The sequence below is a fragment of the Polyodon spathula genome, chromosome 13 (assembly GCF_017654505.1).
Source record: "Polyodon spathula isolate WHYD16114869_AA chromosome 13, ASM1765450v1, whole genome shotgun sequence".
In the NCBI taxonomy this organism is placed as follows: domain Eukaryota; kingdom Metazoa; phylum Chordata; class Actinopteri; order Acipenseriformes; family Polyodontidae; genus Polyodon; species Polyodon spathula.
Genome location: NC_054546.1, coordinates 31747184 through 31767662, shown reverse-complemented (window position 1 = coordinate 31767662; position 20479 = coordinate 31747184). Strand labels below are relative to the sequence as shown.

Below are 20479 nucleotides of genomic sequence, written 5' to 3'. Positions count from 1 at the left end.
CAGGCCAGATTTGTGGAGTGCTTGGGATATTGTTGTCACATGCACACTTTGACAAGTCTTGGCTATAAAAGCATATAGCTCTTGCAAAATTGCCATTGGCCTCTTGGTAGCCTTACCTTGCTCGGTCATCCAGTTTGGAGGGACAGCCTGATCTAGGCAGGGTCTTGTGATGCCATACACCTTCCACTTCTTAATCGACTTGACTGTGCTCCAAGGGATATTCAAGACCTTTAATAATTTTTTTTTATACCCATCTCTTGATCTGTGTCTTTCAACAACTTTGTCCTGGAGTTCTTTTGAAAGAGCCTTGGTGCTCATGGTTGAGTCTTTGGTTTGAAATGCACTACCCAGCAGGGGAAACCTACAGAAACTACTGAATTTATCCTGAAATCATGTGAATCACTGCAATTTAACACAGGTGGAGGCCACTTAACTTGGTGTGTGATTTTGAAGGCAATTGGTTACACCTGAGCTAATTTAGGATTGCTATTACAAGGGGGGGTGGAAACTTATCCAACCATGCTATTTGAGTTTTTGTTTTTAATTAATTTTCTACAAATGTCTAGAATATTTTTTTTCACTTGGAAGTTCTGGGGTAGCATGTGTAGATAAATTAAAAAAAAAAACTATTTTAATGCATTTTAATTCCAGACTATAAGGCAACAAAAGGTGAACATTTTGAAAGGGGTTGTAGATTTTCTATAGGCACTGTATATACATTTACATATATCTAGAGAACATGCTTGGTATAGTAATATGATGGAACCTGTATATGGGGATAGAGGTTCTCGTTAAATACTGATACAGTAGCTCTATGTATTTACAGCTGTGATGGGGGATGTTATTGACACACTGGTTTTCTTTGTATACATTTTGAATTATGTAGTAAGAGAGTGTGAGTTGGCAGATGAACAACACTCTCATACCAACAGTTCACTACATAGGGCTCCCAGTGGATTTTCATATTGAAGACGGTCGACTGGTTGTGTGACATGGAATGCTTGTATTAAAGGTACAGTTTGCTGTACGCCGAGACCTACTTGTGAAATTCAGCACTTGGCAGCAATCTCTACTGCAGCAGGTTTTGGTTTTATTAGTTTGAATGACTGTTACACACTGTACATCCAGATGATCATAGCATAGCATTAAACTTTTTAATTTCCAATAAACACTTTTCTTAACACTATAAAGCACTAATCTTCTCCAACTTTGCCTACTTTCTTTAGAAACCATTAAATGTTTGGTTAACTTATGATGAAGCACTACACTTTGACTAGTTGATGTAAAGCAGTTTAAAAGAAGTGTTAAATATGGGGTTGTGAAAACCAGACTCATTTGTTGCAAAAGTATACATCTTAGTTGCCACTTTGGGAACACAGTATGTTGGCAGATCCTATCATCTTTGACAGCCCACTTTAGAAAGAACATATTTCTAGTAAAATGTGTAAAGAAAAAAAGGTTTTTAAAAACATTATATTTCACAGTCAGGGTCTGAGTAAGTAGAGCTATCGGGACTTTAGAATCTTGAAACTCACTTTAAATACGGACATGAATTCTTAAAACAACAATTCTAACAATTTTGAAGTAAAATAAATCATGAAAAATTAAAACATACATAATGTATGTATATGTATACATAAAAGTATTTTTATGTATTTAATTTCTTTCCAGGAGAGAAAAAACTTTTCAAAGACATATTTGACAGTAACATGAGAAATGTCCCAAGAGAGTAATTTTAATGACTTCAGTATATATATATATGATTTAATATGACAGCATAAAAATAGGATGCCACAGTAAAACAACATGTGGGTCCCACAAGATCACAAACATCTACTGATAAACCCCAATCATGGTTTCAGGTGAAGTAGCCAATCCCAGTGCAACCACAAGTACACTGGATACAGTATCCCACAATTCAGTGCAGTCTCGGTTATGGAGTGGTCCTTTTAAAGATTTTAGAGGTCCCTAAACAGAAGTCAAGCTTAACTGCGATTCAACTGGAATTGACTGCGATTGAAACAGGTCAAAATGGTGATTCAATGTAAACATGAGAAGAGAAGAGCTTATGAAGGTCCCACAAGATGTGCCCTCAATTAGCAACTTCGACATTGTCAAGAAGTACAATAGTTCACTCTTCCTATCTTGTATAGTGTACAAGGTACTAGCATGCCAAAGCACAAGGCTTCAATGTAACATTAAATAGGAAAATGAACACATGGAACAATATTTACCGTTTAAGAGACACACACATTTTCACAAAATATCAATTCACTGCAGGTAAGGGAAACAGCACTGCCAGACCCCATCTTGAAATCAAGGCTACAGTGAAGAAAAACTAGAATACTAGGATCCCTCCGATTTAGCTAGAAAATGCATTGCATCACAAATGGAAGCTTAATTCTGATTGTTACACTGGTGTGTGGCAAGCACTACCTTTTTTCTGACTATAACACACTATAACACTCAGCTCGAAGCAGTCTACAAATTGTGCCAAATTAGGGGGTGTTTACAAATTTAGTAAATAAATCACAAGTGAAAAGATTTGCGAATAAGGGCCCAGGACCAGTATTGTGCGTTCAGTCAAAGTACGAGCTTCACTGCTTGCAAAGTGGTCATGTTCTTTCAGAGGAACTCAAGCTCAGGAAAACTCCATTCTGTGCTCCTCTTATTGTGTGAACTCACATTATGGAACGTTTTCTTACTAGTGCCATCAGGAAGAAGCTTTCATTAAGAAAGGAGTAAAGAGCATTGCAGGAGTAAAATGACAGCGAGGTGCCACCAAGCTCTCAAGCTAATCTGAGCGCAAGCGATTTTTACTGAGGTTACTTTTCGAATACTTTAGAAAACAATTGCTAGGTTAGAGTTTCTCTAATCTTTTTCTCGTATTCAATTAATCCTTTGAAAGGGTTTCCCCTTATGATCTTCTCACTTATTTTAGGTTCTGTGGTTTTATTTGAATTTCAGAGACCTGGCAGGGCTAGTGGAAATAACTGAAGGGCATGTGTAGACATGCATTCCCTAACAAAGGGATTTGAACTTCCTCGTATTTGTTTAGCATCTGTGATGTTGAGGACTTAAAATCTCTGTACAAAACACACACACAACACTTTACTTACATTTTGTATAGATATATAAAGTTAGTATCTACCACAATGCTTTTAAAAAGACAAACAGAAACTCAATTTTAAACTTTTCTTAGGCATCACTGGCTGAGCACAAGAACACTGTACAGGAACTACAAAACGCATTTCACAAAACTACAAGTTAAGTTGGACGTTCTCAAGGACTAGATTACTTTTTGCAGGTTGGAAGGCTGTTGTAACCAACTATGAATCAAGGCTTTGAAATCAACATCTTGCTTCCTTTTAGCATTCCAGGCATCATAATTGGTCCCCTTTTTTATTTTTCTGCTTGTATACTCCATCAGTACAGGACGCAGCAGGGTACATTTTCTAAAGACACAAGATGTGGTGCTTGTAATAGATTTTAAAAAGTGTGTAAAAAGAAGACGATGATGTTTAGAACTCAGATTTTAAAGCCTTGATTATCACTGCTTTCAAGACAAAGCCTTTGATGCTATGTTGCCAAAAGAAAAATAAAAAGTGAACAACTAACGGTAAAGGTAGTAAAACATTACTAATACAACTTCAATGTATTTAATAAATTTTACACGGCAAAGATAAGTGAATTGAACAGGAATCTCTCCACCTTATGACCAAACCAGAATGTCCTTTCTCAGTTCTGAAACTAAATTTCCGTCTTTAAAATTTACAAATCAATTTAGACCAGTTACAATGCATTCCCTAAAATAAATAGGTACGTGGCCTACAACACAATTTAACTTAGTAAATATTAATTATCAACTAAGAAACACACACTATATTAATTCATCCAGGTCTTCCCAAAAGGTTTCTCAGTCTATGCTGGGGCAGTTCTGTTTCAACAGTACAATCTGTCAAAAGCATGTATATAATATTAAATTCATGTGTAAAAGTTACAGTTATCAGCTTTTAAAAGAAGGAAGAATCTGAACCCATCTCAGTTGGTGTGTATATATTGGTGCACGGGGTATAAATTTGGCTACGTAGCACGAGTGATTTCAAATGTATATTTGTATTTAGGCATGGGAATTGCACAATCACTTCACATGCAGATAAAATGTGTATTAATATGTGGGCACAGGGATTGCACAAATTAGTTCACGTGCCAGGATTCATGTGAACGATTAATTAGCAACTGAGTCCCGGCACAGCTGTATACATAGAGGCAAGAATCACTCGGGGTTGGGTGTTCAGAGGGGGAACCAGAGAGCGAGACAGTAAGAACTAAAGAAATAAATACAAACAATTGCTACTCGTGCTGGTTTTAAACCAGCACGATACTTGTTCGCCTTTGTGTTCGCTTTGTTTTGTCTGTTTTGGCCACCATGCCATTTTCTTTTGGAAAGTGTTTTGTCGGTTTAAATAATTTATTTTACAATAAATATGTGCAGCAGCGCCTTCACTCTCAAAACTGTTGTCCGTCTACTTCCTGGCCTGAAGTCACCAGTAACCATCCTGTTTACACTCCCCAAAACCTTGCCTTAGAAGCATTAGTGATATTTTTTATTGTAACAGTTTATTTGAAGGGCTCCTTCCATCTGCTGTGGACAGTAACTTATATTGTAATAGCTTGCAGTAATTACAATTTGCCTAAATCTCTACTAAAACATCAGGCCCCTAGCCCTTAACAGCAGCTATAGTTGCTATGCAAACAATGTCATTTAGTTTAATACTTTGCATAAAATTAAAAAAAAAAAAATGAAAATTGAATTTTGCATGCAACAAGACTGGTGTTAGGCCATGCCACAAATGGTAATAAGCTATATTTTTTTAACTGTTTGCAGAATTTTTTCAGCACAATTTCCCAAGCTGTTGAAAGGAGTGATAGGCTTTAAAATCTTAATCTTTCTTATTAGCACTAGAAATGTTACCCTTGCAAAGGTTTCTTTGAAACAGGTCCATATATATATATATATATATATATATATATATATATATATATATATATATATATATATATATATAGACACACACACACGCAAGGCAGTCAGACCAACACAAAATGCATTTCAGCTCCTCAGCAAACATCACTACCGCCGATCCTAAAAGAATGACTCTGAAACTCCTAAATATTCTGACATTTTAGTCTATAAACACTTAATTTTACTTTGTGAACTAGGGGTTCAGAAGATTAAAATACTGGATTAAAACAAAAGCTTAAAAAGGTTCAGTTTGTCAGATTCTTTAGCTGCTTATTCAGTATGGGTAATCAAAGCTGTACAGCATTTAAGCTAACGAGTGCCATTTCTTATACGTTTGCACAGATCTGTAAAATTGATAATGAAATGTGACTAAACATTTCAGTGCTAATTCCTGTTTCATATTACAGCTATATTTTATTATATCTCAATCCAAGCTTTTTAGGTTTGAGACATAATACAAAATGATACCGCAAAAGTCTATCGGAAGCCATAATAGTAGCACAGTATTTCATGTTAGATTTTGAAATGTCACATTTTTAAATTTGTCAGTTTTTCAAAAAGTATATGGAAAACTACAATGAGGTATGTAATTCAACATGTTAACAAAACATTATTTCAACAGGTTTCATTCGAATTTATGAAGCAATATTTGTTAATTCTATAGGGTGATGCATAACAGTTTGCCATAACTTTATAAAACTGTGAATGAACTGAATGAATACAAAAACCATATCTCAATATTAAAGAGCACAGTGGGGCTGTTGACGGCCTGTACACAGTATGTTCTGGGGTTTACTGAATATATCTCCTCTATATCCAAGCTCTTTTGTGACAGTTCCTACCAGTGAGGTTGAACTATAATATTCAAGTATTTGCATTTGAAACTGAAGCGGACTAGATGACCAGCATCTTATACAAATACAAGACAACTGTAGTTCAGCTTAATATACTGTGTCTCAGCTTTGTGAAAAGCTGCCTGCACTTGCTTGTTAAAAAGGTATGCATACTATACAGCTGTTTATGTTAAAAATATATATTATATTGGATGTTTTTGAAGATAACGGAGATATCAAAGCAGGATCACATGGCTTCTTAATTTTTTTTTTCTTTTGTGGTACATTTAAAATCAGAAAGCCCAGCCCTCAATCGTAAAATTGAAAACAAGTCTCCTGCAACACTTAGCTAGCTTATATATCTAATTTAAAATCCTTCAAGATCTAGGCAAGGGGTTTACACTAGTAAATGTTCTCTATAGCTTTTTAAAATGGTGGTTTGATAAAAAAAAAATAATAATAATTGTTCCCCTGCCTCAAAACGGTTTTAGACTAAATGACACTGCAGGCACATGGGTATCACCAGCATTAAAATTTAGGTTTAAAATAGAATTTTGCAACAAAGTTAAAAAATAAATACAAAGAATGGAGGTAAACTACTTCCATCTAAAAGCACAGCAAAAAATATGCTACACATAAAAACCCTGTTGTATGCAAATTAAAATAGCCCACCTTCCCTCCCCCTCCCCAGTCTCAGCTGCATCCCCTCCTGCACACAACTCATATGCCCTATTCAGTTTGAGGTACGCAGGTGCAGCGGTTGGTTCCATGGTTGGTTGCCAGTGTCCAGTGTTCATTTCATGAGTGAGTAGCAGGACAGTCATTGTGTGCAGGGCTGAAAGGACAGCTGCTCCACCTCACGACTGCTGAGGCACCACCTCCAGGACCTTCTGGCATAAAACGGTTGAAGAATCTGGAAGAAAAAAAAGTTTCAAACCCTTTTAAACGATACTTTCCTGTGACTGTCTTTCAATCTGTGGATAGCAGAATTACAAGTTATATCACAGCTGGAGTTCTCTACCTGTGGGACTTGCACCTCAGTACGACTCACCACCTTTAAATGTGCAAATGCTTTCCTTTAGTTTACTAGCAATAAACGTTGATAAAACCCATAAACTAGCAATATTTTGCAATCGTATACTCAGTGGCGTTCGGATTCTTTATTAAATAACCTTTCTTTTACTAGTAAACATGGTCTGTAGATGTATTCTACTTCACAAACTACAGAGTCCACAATGCATCTGTGAAATGAACTCAGAGGCTGGCCTGTGGAGTGTAAATTGTCTTTCTGTTGATCATGATGCAGTATCAACATTCAAACTATTATTTTATCTCTATTTGTGCAGGTTACCTGTAGATTAGCAGCATGTTTGATACAGTGAAACTTAACTGGCAGTAGGTGTGCAGCTTAACACCATGCTTTATCTTAATCAGCCATTTTCTGAATGCTCTGTACTCCACATAGAAGAGCAAATAACTTTTCTAATGTATCAAATTTGTTTGTACCTTAATACAAAATATGTAACACTAGTTGTACATCAAAGGTGAAATAATGTTTAATGCCCAACAAAGTTTTTTTTAACATTTTTATTAAAGTTATTATTGTTTTTTCTTGAAATGTCCCTGGCCATAGTTTAAACTGTGCCGTTTAGTTTACAAAAATGTAAACATGGCAGCCTTATGACACACTGTAATCAAATAAATTAATCTCTCTCTCTCTCTCTAATATATATATATATATAAATTTTGTTGTTGCCAATGATTTTAGCCCAGTTTTCGCCACAATTTGTATTTTATTACGCCCAGTTTTCGCCACGAGGGGCCCCTATACGTCGTTCACCACTGCAGCCGGGGATGGCACCGCTATTGGGTGCGGGGACCCCCTGGGAATATATATATATATATATATATATATATTATATATATATATATTATTATTATAGATATATAGTATAGAATATATATATAATATATATAGTTAAATGTATAAATGTTATTTTTCGTTAAAAGAACTGGAATTCGACATCCACTTAACTTTCTTCAAAGTGATTTAAGTTGTGTTGGAGGTCAATTAAATAATTAAAGGTCTGGTTGGAACTGCAGTCTGCAGTGGGATGGATTGGAACAGCCAAGGTTGCCTACCTGTGATTTAAAGGGATATATTGATTATACTTTAGTGTTTCCAAAAATTAACATGAACATTGTATAATACAATATAAACCACACCAGTAGGTTTTGAAAAGGCTCAATTTAAATACATATTAGGTTCCAGCACCTAAAAACCTACAGTTTATGATTTATACTGAAAATCCAAACAGCCATTTAAATGGATACAGGGACTGAGGAGAATATTGAAGGGTTGCAGTTCTATTTTCAACCATGAGGTGGTGCACAATTCTACAGATGAACTGCAGGTGATTGCCTTCAGTGTTTTGCCGGAACCTACAGTGCCGGGGACAGAAATACACAGGCCTTCCCTAGAGTTCACATCCTGGGAATTAGCTGTTTGGATAACACAAGAAACCTAGGTTAACATGGAGCTGTATATGGTTGTCAGATGAATTTAATTTAATGATTCATTTAATGGTTATCACAGAATGTACTACAAATATAATGCACTATCACTAGACGATGAGTATAATAAACAAAAAGGTGAATTTTGTGGCAATGCTACAGACAATTCCTGTACCAAGAGGATATACACAACATTCCTCACAAAACCAATGTATTTGCTGTTTAGTTTCCCATATTTATTTTATCTTGCACTCAGGTGATGTCAATTTAGCTGGGCCACTAAACTATAGAGTCGCACCCTGTGCAGCAGGTACAGCATTAGTCTCAGCTGGGGTACTACTAAATAATTAATTATCACAGGTTTACATACAATTCACTTTGAAATTGCCACTTGCTAGAGGCCTAGCTGTATTTCTGCCTCGCTCTATCCTAATCACGGCTCTGTTCTTAAAGGTCAACTTTCTTGTGGATGAGTTAAAGCTAAAATCAGAGAACACCACAACAAAGTGCCAAGTTTACATTCTTTCTTCTGGCTTTTTTTTTAATTTTTTTTTTTTTTTTTTTTTTTTACATTGTTGCAGTAATATTTACAAAATCAGATCTGGCTTAAGGAGACCATAGAGCAGATCCCTATGCTTCATGTAATTCACAGCAAAAAAAATGTCTGTATTTCAATCTGGGTATAATGTTGCCTCACTGCTGCTACCATTCCCACTGTCTGTCAAGCCCTGAAAGCAAGGGCAAACCTCAGAAGTCTCTGCCTGGACTTGTGGGCTGAATGGTCAGTAGTGGTTGGAGGAGTACCATTATGTGAACTAACCCCAGTGCATATTTCTCCCCAAACCAGTGTGAAAGACCAGTGTGTCATTCCCTTTGGGTCACATTGTCTCTCCTCTAATAAAATATTAACCGAATAGTCAAACTAATATTTGGATTGAGCATCAAAAACACATGTCCCAAGTCCCAACACCCCCAGCTGCATGCTTTTATTGAAACCTAGCAGGATAGACCTAAGGACACAACTGATACAAAGTACTGAAAGGGAAGAACCACAAGCAAGCAACACTGATCGGACACACACTACTCACAGCCTGGGAATTTTTAATTAAATGGATGAATAGAGAAATAGGTCTATTGTCTGGATACTTACAGATGCCAGAGAGCACCCACTTGGGCTTGTTTGTCCACCACACTCCAAAATAGTAAACAGGAACCCCCGACAGGATGATGGCAAAGCCAATGGCACACTCCACTGGAGTCATACAAATGGACACGATGATCAGGAACACACAAGCCAGGACGAAGGACATCGGCAGCAGGATATTGACCTAAGAGCACAGCAAAATATAGGTCAATTATAACGAATGCAAATACTGTAGCCGACGACCACCGCCCCACAAGGCATGGTTGACTCGCTTATTAATATCAATAAATACAATAAAAAACTGAGTGGAAAAAGGTCTGTGAAAGAGCAACATTGACCTGTATAATACCACAATCAGGTTTACATTTACATTAAAGGTAATTCCAGCCTGACTGAGGAGCTCAAGAGCCAATGTGACTTTCCTTTTAGAACCCCCAGTGAAGACCAGCAACTTCGCAGAGCCACAACGCTCCCCTGCACCCTCCTGACTGTATGACTCACCCTGCACGCCACCTGTCACGCTTTTACCAGACGAGCCACTCCCTTTAAAATGAGTCTTAATTACGTTCTTTCTTCTGTATAAGCCCATTAGATTTTCTAAAGGGCAAAATTAGACCCAAATATGATTTCAACGGTTGGGAGACAAGTCTCTTCTTGATACCTGCTTGCCACAATTAGCCCAGTAGGCATACTCTCAAACTAGATTCTTTAGCAGTAAATCCACATCTGTACAACTAATACTTGAATATGGACCTCAGTGAACCATACAGTGTGTTAATAAATAAATGCGGCTACTACTATATAATCTTATTCCTTATTATTGTATTTAAAAATATTTATACTGAAAGCTAACAGTACTTCGATTGTTCTACTTGTTCCATTTTGTTTAACAATAGTGTTAAACAGAAGAGGCAGTCTATTGCTCAGTGAATTCCAGCCTGTTTCAGTACATTGTGAAATAAAAACCCTCTGTGTTCCAGAGGCCCAAGCAGGGCCAAACCGACGCTGGCTCAGTTCTCACGCAACTCTCACCTTGATGGGTCTCTCCAGCTCCGGCTTCTTGTATCTGAGCCACATCATCCCGATGATTGCCATGGCGATGCACAGCCAGTTGAAGAAGCTGAAGAAGTTGATGACTGAGAAGATGTCGTTGGAGAAGGCGTACAGGACAGTCATTAGACACTGCGTGGAGGGCAAAGCAAACAGCATTACAAATGGGACACCAGGAAGGGATACCTTTTAATCCTGTGCATGTTATTCACATTCTATATATTTTGTTTGTTTAAATGTTGGGTGAATTTGCTCTATTTGTAGTGCAGTGGTTTTACTGCCATCATCTTTTATGAAATTAAGAGCTGTCCCATTCACCAATCCAAAAATGACAACGCAATATAGCGTTGATACCCCTCTGTAGTAAGAGGTAAAAAGCAGCAAGCTACATACTGTAAATATCAGGGAGGGCAGTGGAGTGAGCAAGGTAGGGTGAATCATGGACAAAAGGCTGGGCAGATGTCCCTCTCGTGAACCAACAAAGAACAACCTGGAAATAAACAATAAATAAATAAATACATAATCACACATTTGGTACTTCCTAAAATTCCAAGCATACCTACTGCAACTGAAGACTATATGGAGGGGTTTTAAGAACATTAATGTACACTATTCCACAATAAAAAATAAATAAAAAAAATACAAGCAAAAGGCAGTTCAAACTGCCTAGTACTGCACTCTAATGGCAGAAATTCAACACTAACCACAAATCAAAAACTAAGCAAACAGCCTCAGTTGTCTTTGGTCAGTAACATACACCCATAGTGTATGCTTTTATATTAAGATGTAGCAGTTTGTAGGCATGACAACCCCCAGTTAAATCTCAAACATTTTGTAATATATTTGAACACCTTGCTCTGTTTTTATAGCAACAATGCACAGGAAACCATGACCAATGATTACCTCTGTTAGATAATACATGAACAACCAGAATAGACACTAACAATGCAGGGGGGGGTGTCGGTCTGAAATTCCCTCATGACAGAATGTTTCATCTTTTTGTGTATAATTAGTATGATTACAGTGGCCCCACTTCATGGCCTGTGCACTTCTCTTACCTGGAGGAGGTGAAGAGAGAACCGTTCACAGAGCCGAAACAGGACAGACCCACAAACACAGGGATGATCCAGGCCATGACTCCCAGGTGATAGTTCCCAAAGTCCTGAACAGAAAAAAAAAATATCACCCAGTGTTAAGTGTGCTGCTTTGAGCGATTGTCGGGGCTGAAAAAGCACACAGACAATGACAGGATAATTCAAAGGAGAGGCTCAGCTGGTGGCAGTGTTGGCGATTTAAAAAAATTAATCAGATTTATTTGATTTAAATCTTTTTTTTTTTTTAATTTAAAAACCATTTTTTAAATATTTTATTTTTATTTTTTAAATTATGGATTTTTTTTAGAACACACAAATAAAGCAAGTTATTTATCATTTTGTGGCATCCCCTAAATGTGAACTACAATATATGAACTACAATAATTTAGCGATGGAGTGCACCAGAGACCCCCTCACTCATCCCAGCCATTCCTTTATTTTACTTTTCTTTCTTTGATTTGCTCTTTCTGTGTCAGTCCGAACATATGCAGTTGTCACTTAGGACTACTTTGCTTTTTATAGTGTGTTCAATTGTTAAAGTTCCTGATTGCACCACTAAATAAACCTGGTTTCAGCAGGTCTTAACACAGTGCTCAATTATCTATTTGGGACCCCAACACAGCAAATATGTTAATGCAGGCATTCTATAATGGGATAGACTGCCTATAATTAAAGAGTTTTAATTTACTGACGGTAAGAGTTTGAGATGTTTGTGTTAACAAAAGGTTTTTAAAACATACTTTTCATGTCTTTTCCTTGAGAAACTATATAAAAATCTGTAGTAAATAAACAAAAATAAAAATTAAATCAACGATTTAAGTGATTTAAATCATGATTCAAATCAGTGATTTAAAATCAACTTGATTTAAAATCAGCCAGCCCTGGCTGGTGAAGCAGATTTCAATTACCACGGCAACAGCCTCTGAAGTGAGCATTTGCTGGGGGCTAAGGGTAGTGAAGTAGGCCAGGTTGGTGAGCACGTAGACCAGGGTCACTATTGGCAAGGAGATGATGATGGCACGGGGCAGGTTTCTGTAAAAAGAAGAGTAGGCTTCACTTAGCATGATCAAATTGTATCTGTAAAGCATGGCTGAAGTGCAGTCAACAGTGACTGTAACTCATACTGGGCAGTAAAACATTAAGTCACACAAACTTTAAACAACAATCAAACCAGAAGTATCTTTACTAGATAAAGAATTAAAAGGAAAAAATAATGTAGTGCTTGCCATGGTTTGTAAACTGCAGGCTCAAATCTACATCATTGACAGCACACAAAAACATTTGATATACATTTAAAAATATATACATAACAACTTACTTGAAAGGTTCAATCATTTCTTCTGTGACAAAGTTCAAGTAATTCCTGAAAAGAAAAAGGAACACAAATAGTATTCCTTCAGTGAGTGGCAAAATGGCACGCGCACTCACAAAAAAAATGTGGACGTGGATATGTTTGTTGTATGAAATGAACAATAAACCTTTGAGTAGTGTGGATCACTACAAGAACAAATCACCAAGTGTCTTACCTAGCTTGTCTCTACAACTCTGACCAAAAGGAAACAAGGTTTGATTTATCATTTCAAACAAGTTTTTATGAATCGACAGACAATTCCTTTCAATATAGACAGTACCTTATGTATCCTTTGTCTAAACTTAAGCACTGCAGTAAATTAATGGGTCTTCTCGCTTTTTGGAATTTATATATATATACATATATTTATACACACACACACAGTGCCCACCTGTTATAACGCTATATATGTTATATGGTGCAGAATCGGTAATAACGCGGTAGGGTTGTGGCTCCCATTTGCTCCATAATGCCATTACAGTAGCCCTTTTATACTCGTTATAAGACGGAATAGCAAGGACTTGTAACTATGGCTCCCAAGGATGAGCACTGTATATATATATATATATATATAGACACACACACAGAGTCACGGTAGTGAACAGTCAGAGAAAAATAAAATGTGTATATGTGTTATGCCATGTGCACCATCTTTTTTTCTTTAATACCAAGGATGTAAACCTGATTAGAAAATATTTAAAATGTCAGTCAGAAATGAAGATGGTAGGACTATGTAGTACAGTAGCTCTCCTCTGCTGAATCTGTGTTGCTCAGCAGGCAATGTTCTTTCTAAATCTGAATAGGGTTAAAAGAAAACCCACACAATGGGCTCTATTTTTTATTTATTTTTATATTTAGTCTTCTCCAATTTCTTACCCAGGTTTTCTCCCCAATTTAGTGTGCCCAATTATCATCTGTATCCTCGGCTCACTGCTCACAAACCCCCTGCTGACTTGTCATTTTTCACACTGTGGATCCACTGCAAGGCCACTAGACTTATAGTACCAGAAGACAACACAGATCTGGAGGCTCCACTGCAGAACCACAGGGCCCCTATCAGTCACAGGGGTTGCTGATATGTGGTGAGCTGTGGATTCCCCTGCTGTCCAAAAGCCCTCCCTACTGGGGCAGCGCTCGGCCAATTGAGCGTCAACCCCTGGGAACTCCTGGTCACGGTCGGCTGTGACATGGCCTGGACTCGAACCTGCGATCCCCAGGCTATAGGGCACATCCACGTGGAGTCCCTTTGCTGGATGCGCCATTCGGGAGCCCACTACAATGGGCTCTATTTAAAAGTAAAATCTGAAGGACAGCTCACTTCCTAGTTCTGTGGCTCCTCTTGTGATTCCAGCAACATGACATTATGCAGGTGAAACAGAAGACTATCTAAAACATAGCTCCTTCTATGAAGCCATTGTTTCAGGAAAATATTACAGGTTCAAGACAAAAACATCAAGCTCAGGTTTTATTACAGATTCAATCTGTGAAACCTGAGAGTTTTCAGCAGAACATTTTTTTTATATATAAATTGTGCCTCCCTCTCCTGTAACATGCCAAACCTGTTTGATTAAACCTGTACAGCTACTTAAAGACCCCCCTCCCCCCCCACTGCAAAGCTGCATTGAGAGCCGTTTTGTATACCATCAAACCTGGACCAGTGAGCACTGTTAATATCAAACAACACCAAACTACATGACCACAATATGGCAGCCATATTGGGTCACTGGTCAGTGAAAGTGTAATGTTATATTTTGCTGGTGGTTTATGATATACAAGCTGTTTAAGAGGTAGAGGATTTATTAAAAATAAATACATTTTATATATATATATATATATATATAAAGTCACAATAATCACACACCACATTCCTGTGGTCCAAAAAACTGTGTCCATTTCTGTCCACAAGACCACAGTATTGCCATGCTGGAAACTAACACTGCATTAATACCGATGTGTTGGTAGGGGAACTAAATCAAGTACATATTTTTTTACAGGGCTTGACAGACAGTGGGAATGGTAGCAGCAGTGAGGCAACATTGTGCCCAGATTCAAATACAGAAGCACAGTTCTCATCTAGTATTTTTTTACATTGTGGAAGAAAGTTAAAATGTCAAAAGAAAATGAGGACAACACAAATGTGCAGGTGGCCAAAACATTTTGAAGACCACTTTGGGGTTGGGTCAGGAATCTAAAAATGTAATACTAACTGAGACAGTCAAGAGCAGTTTCATGAATGGCAAATGTTATTTATGAAATCGAAAACAACCATAAAATAAATACAATATAAAAAATAGGCCTTAATAAAGCTTTTAATTGAAAGATTTGTAAACTGAAATGAATCCATATTGTTTATAGCATCTGCTGTACCAGCACATTTGGGCTATTAATGTCATTTCAGTTACAAACAACAAAGTGCCTCACCAGCCTCCATAAGCAAAAAGTCCACTGTAGAGAGCCAGGCCGATCTTCCCAATATCAGTGTTGGTGTCTTTGAAGGAATTCTCTGGCAAAAGGTATTCAGTGTCACCTGTGTGAAAATAAAACACCACAAAAAGAGATTTACTGCAGAAGTAGGTCACAATAAGTGAGAATTTGAGTCTTACCAAAACAGAAAATGTTATCAGGGCACTCCTTTTATCTTGTTACATTAGCTATCGATGTTGTATGCAGAACCTATATTCAAAACTATACACAAATGTGTGTGTGTGTGTGTGTGTGTGTGTGTGTGTGTGTGTGTGTGTGTGTGTGTGTGGTGTGTGTGTGTGTGTGTGTGTATATATATATATATATATATATATATATATATATATATATATATATATATATATATATATATATATATATATATATATAGTAAGGTACCAGGGAGGGGGTTAAAATCCTTCCCTGCTAAAAACCTTGTGAGAATGCACATTTGGGTGTTATGGGGTTTAATTGTGTAATTGTTTTAATGATTTAGTTAATCCTCGGCACCTGATCGTAATTATAAATTAGAGACAGGTGCAGGGTATTTGAGAGGCAGCCAGACTGATCGGGGCTGAGTGAAGAGCCCGACTGCGTGTGTGTCCAGTCGTATTGAAGGTGAAGTGCTGAGTGAAGAGCCCGACTGCGTGTGTGTCCAGTCGTATTGAAGAGAGTGTTGAGAGAAGCCCGTTTGTGTTTTGGTGTTTGTCAGGTAAACGGCTTAGCCGTCCTGTGTGTGAGTCAGGGATCGGCTGGTGTATAGTGAGAGCTCCAAAACGGAGTTAGGTGTTTATTTCTGTTTTGTTTTATGTTTATTAAAAGTGCGCGTCAGCGCTAAAGCAATTCCGTTTCTGTGTCCTGGGTCTACTTTAAAAGGGGCAACGAACTTCGTGAGTGCGAGGATCGTTTACAATATATATACACATATATATATACACACACGCACAAATTATTAAATTTACATAGCATTCATCATTTATGCAAATTGCTTTATTTTAAAGCACTGCAGTACTGATAACTAACCCTATCTGCTTGCCTTACCAAGACAAACTATATACATTTAATCTGGGGTGCATCTATAACTTCAAAAAACACTCAAATCAAAGTATTTAGTAATTACTAACCAATAAAACAGGTCACCAGGATTCATGTTCTCAGAAATGGTCCGCAAACCCAGACAGGACACATAGGTTTTTGTGCATTGTGCTCCAATATGAAACGCAGGGCAGTGTTTGTACAGACTCTAAAAACTGTGTGTGCCTGTGACAGAGAAAGAATGATTCTTGGTGATAAATCTCCCTCCTGACCTGTGAGGACGCAGTGTAAAGGCAACAGAGTGCCCTGGACTGGATGGCCAGACAATTAATTCCCAGTGCAATCCATGCTACTGCCTACTGCCTGGGATTATTCTTTGTGGTCGCCAGACTAGGATTATAAATGATAAAACACATTTGGATCATGAACTTTGTTGTCTGTGTTCTGTTTCACAATCACATCATCACTACACCTGTGCACTGTAAACCACTTTGCCACAGTGCCACAAAAGGAAATTTAAACCAGCTGCTGTCGAGAAAGGCATTTCGTCTCTGCTCAGTTACAAGACTTAAATCAAAGCTTAAAAACAAAATAATAAAGCTCTTCAAAGTGATGCCAAAAATGTTACTTATATTAAACTATGTATTTCTGTTATACTAATAGTAAGCAATAAAATGAAAATAATCCAGGTAGAACATTCCTGCAAAAACAAGTCATAGTTTGTCCCCAGAACCTTTGAACTCTCACATACAACAACAAAGGTGACAATTACTACACCTATGAGATCAATTCCTCAACAAAAAGATAGGAATGTCCCAGGGTCACAAGGCTCATCAGTTCTTGTCCAAGCTATATACTTGAGTCATTAAGGCTTTGTCCTTTGATACATCAATTTACTGTAATTGCTGTGGGAATATTACGGACAATCACTGGGTGAGAATTTTAATTATGTTTTTTCTATGACATTACTTGCATGACCCACAAACAACGGGCAAAATGGACAACAATTAGAAGCATGTGGCACATTCATTGGTAAAGCAAATATATACAATAGAATGGAAGGCAGCCACTCTGGCAGACAGGCTGATGAAATGTTTCACATGAAGGTTAAAGTGGGGAATCAACTAAGTATTCTGGAGAATTCACGTCGCTGCAGATTTCCACTTGCCTTGAAAGGCAGTACTAATTGAAGTGTGGTTGCCCAACAACCTGTTGATAGTGTTATGGTGGATGTTTCAAATTTTTTGTCCATCGTATTGTATCTGGGGTGTGGGGTCGTATACTGCCAACTCTGCCAAAGGTATCTAGTTTTCACTGAAAGACGTTCGGTTTCAGAAGTTTCCCTTATGCAAACTTAGCTTGTGTCCATGAAGTTCAACTAATAAGCCACCCAAAGACTTTTCCAGACAGCTTGCTGGTTGGAATTTATGACAAGGCGTGGATTATACTTTGTGTGTCTGAGCGCAGTAGCAACAAAAGGCCTTTAGAAACCTTCTTTGCTGGCTGTTTTGTTGAGCTCACAGACTGGATTGTGGACTGTGTGTTGTTCTTTTACTCGGTTGCTAAAATCTGGGAACAACAAACTTCAAGGCAGACCATTAAAGAAAGCCCTTCTTTGGAATATCCAGTGGTCTGACACCTCCTACAGCGGCAGTGTTGTTTATAATGAAAACAAACTCAAAAGAAAGTGCCATGCTAATTACATTTCGGTTCATACTGCTGAACAATCTCTCCCAACTCTTGCCTTTTAAACCTATTGCCGCCATTGAGGCTGACAATTTTATTCATCTGTGAAGCTTGGCGCTCAACAGGCCCCTTCAGCTTTTATTTAAATTTTAATTACAATTCCAGAAGAAACCCCCTATTGTCTAATCTAATAAGCCAACGGGTCTTTCAGTCCAAGGATTCCTTTTATAGCTCATTAATAAAAAGAAGGGGGGAGCGCACAGATCTCTTTCGGGTTTTTCAGTGGTGTTCTCTGGTGAGGGGGCCAGTCACGAGAAGGACTGATCCTCAATTAGCAAACTTGTCAATCTTCAACCTGGCAGATTAGGGAGATATTTAGCGAACTGATCTGTGCTGTTGAAATCAGTTCTCCGAAAAGTAGCTTAAAGATATTTTACATGTACAATGACAGGTGTGTAAAGTGACAACAGGCATTTTTGTTCCTAATCAGTTCCTGTGCTGGATAGCAGTGAGACCATTGGGGTAAGAGTGCTTGACAGCCCAAGAAGGGATTGCGTGCCATGAACTTTTATATATATATATATATATATATATAATATATATATATATATATATATATATATATATATATATATATATATATACATACATATACACACACACACACACACACACACACAGACATACACAGTGCCTATAGAAAGTCTACAGCCAGTTGAACTTTTTGCACATTTGATTGTGTCAGTGCCTCAAAGTTTCAAACATTTAAATGAGGATTTTTTCCCCCACTTATCTACACACCATACTCCACACTGTTAAGGCGAAAAAAGTTTTTATTGAGAAAAAGATTATACATTAAAAATACAAAACTAAAAGATCATAATTGGATAAGTCTCCACCCCCCTGAGTTAATACTTGGTGGAAGCACCTTTGGCAGCAATTACAGCTGTGAGTCTGTTGGGATAGGTCTCTACCAACTTTGCACACCTAGATTTGGCAATATTTGACCATTCTTCTTTACAAAACTGTTCAAGCTCTCTCAAGTTCCTTGGGGAGTGTTGATGGACAGCAATCTTCAAGTAATGCCACAAATTTGTGATTGGATTTAGGTTGGGACTCTGACTTGGCCACTCAAGGACATTTACCATTTTGTTCCTTAGCCACTCCAATGTAGCTTTGGCTGTGTGTTTTGGGTCGTTGTCATGCTGAAAGGTGAACTTTCGTCCCAGTTTCAGCTTTCTTGCAGAGGGCAGTAGGTTTTCCTCAAGGACTTTTCTGTACTTTGCTCCATTAATTTTCCCTTCTATCCTGACAAGTACCCCAGTCCCTGATGATGATAAACACCCCCATAACATGATGCTGCCACCTCCATGCTTCACAGTAGGGATGATGTTCTTTGGGTGATGCGCTGTGTTGGGTTTGCGCCAAACATAACACTTTGCATTTAGGCCAAGAAGTTCCATTTTAGTTTCGTCAGACCACAGAACGTTTTGCCACATGGCTACAGAATCTCCTGTTTGGTTTTTTTGGCATACTTCAAACAGGATTCAAGGTGGACTTTCTTGAATAAAATACAGGCCAGAGTTGTGGAGTGCTTAGGATATTGTTCTCACATGCACACTTTGACCAGTCTTGGCCATAAAAGTCTATAGCTCTTGCAAAGTTGTAATTGGCCTCTTGGTAGCCTCTCTGATCATTCTCCTTCTTGCTCTGTCATCCAGTTTGGAGGGATGGCCTGATCTAGGCAGGGTCTTGGTGATGTTATACACCTTCCACTTCTTAATATTCTTGACCGTGCTCCAAGGGATATTCAAGGCCTTTTATATTTTTTATACCCATCCCCTGATCTGTGCCTTTCAACAACTCATACAGGAAACTGCTGAATTTATCCTGAAATCATGTGAATCACTACAATTTAACACCGGCGGAGGCCACTTAACTTGGTGTGTGATTTTGAAGGTGATGGGTTACACCTGAGCTAATTTAGGATTGCTATTACAAGTGGGGTAGACACTTATCCAACCAAGCTATTTCAGTTTTTATTTTTAATTAATTTTCTACAAATTTCTAGAATATTTTTTTCACTTGGAAGTTGTGGGGTAGGGTGTGCAGATAAAAGGAAAAAAAAACTATTTTAATGCAATTTAATTCCAGGCTATAAAGCAATTTTGAAAGGGGGTGTAGACTTTCTATAGACACTATATCATATATATATATATATATATATATATATATATATATATATATATATATATATATATATATATTAGAGGTAATCTCCAT

At 37.6% G+C, this 20479-nt stretch overlaps 1 protein-coding gene across 1 annotated transcript in view; it reads right to left on the bottom strand.

Annotated features, from left to right (window-relative positions):
- Positions 1-6335: 6335 nt before the first annotated feature.
- The window catches only part of slc7a5 (solute carrier family 7 member 5), a 39570-nt gene continuing 25426 nt past the window's right edge, over positions 6336-20479 (bottom strand). Inside the window, exons 3-10 of the mRNA XM_041269507.1 lie at positions 15434-15539; positions 12980-13024; positions 12570-12693; positions 11626-11729; positions 10961-11057; positions 10550-10699; positions 9524-9701; positions 6336-6772 (exon numbers count right to left, since the gene is read on the bottom strand). Coding sequence (XP_041125441.1) covers positions 6717-6772; positions 9524-9701; positions 10550-10699; positions 10961-11057; positions 11626-11729; positions 12570-12693; positions 12980-13024; positions 15434-15539 — 860 coding nt within the window. The 3' untranslated portion in view covers positions 6336-6716. The remainder of the gene's footprint in view (positions 6773-9523; positions 9702-10549; positions 10700-10960; positions 11058-11625; positions 11730-12569; positions 12694-12979; positions 13025-15433; positions 15540-20479) is intronic.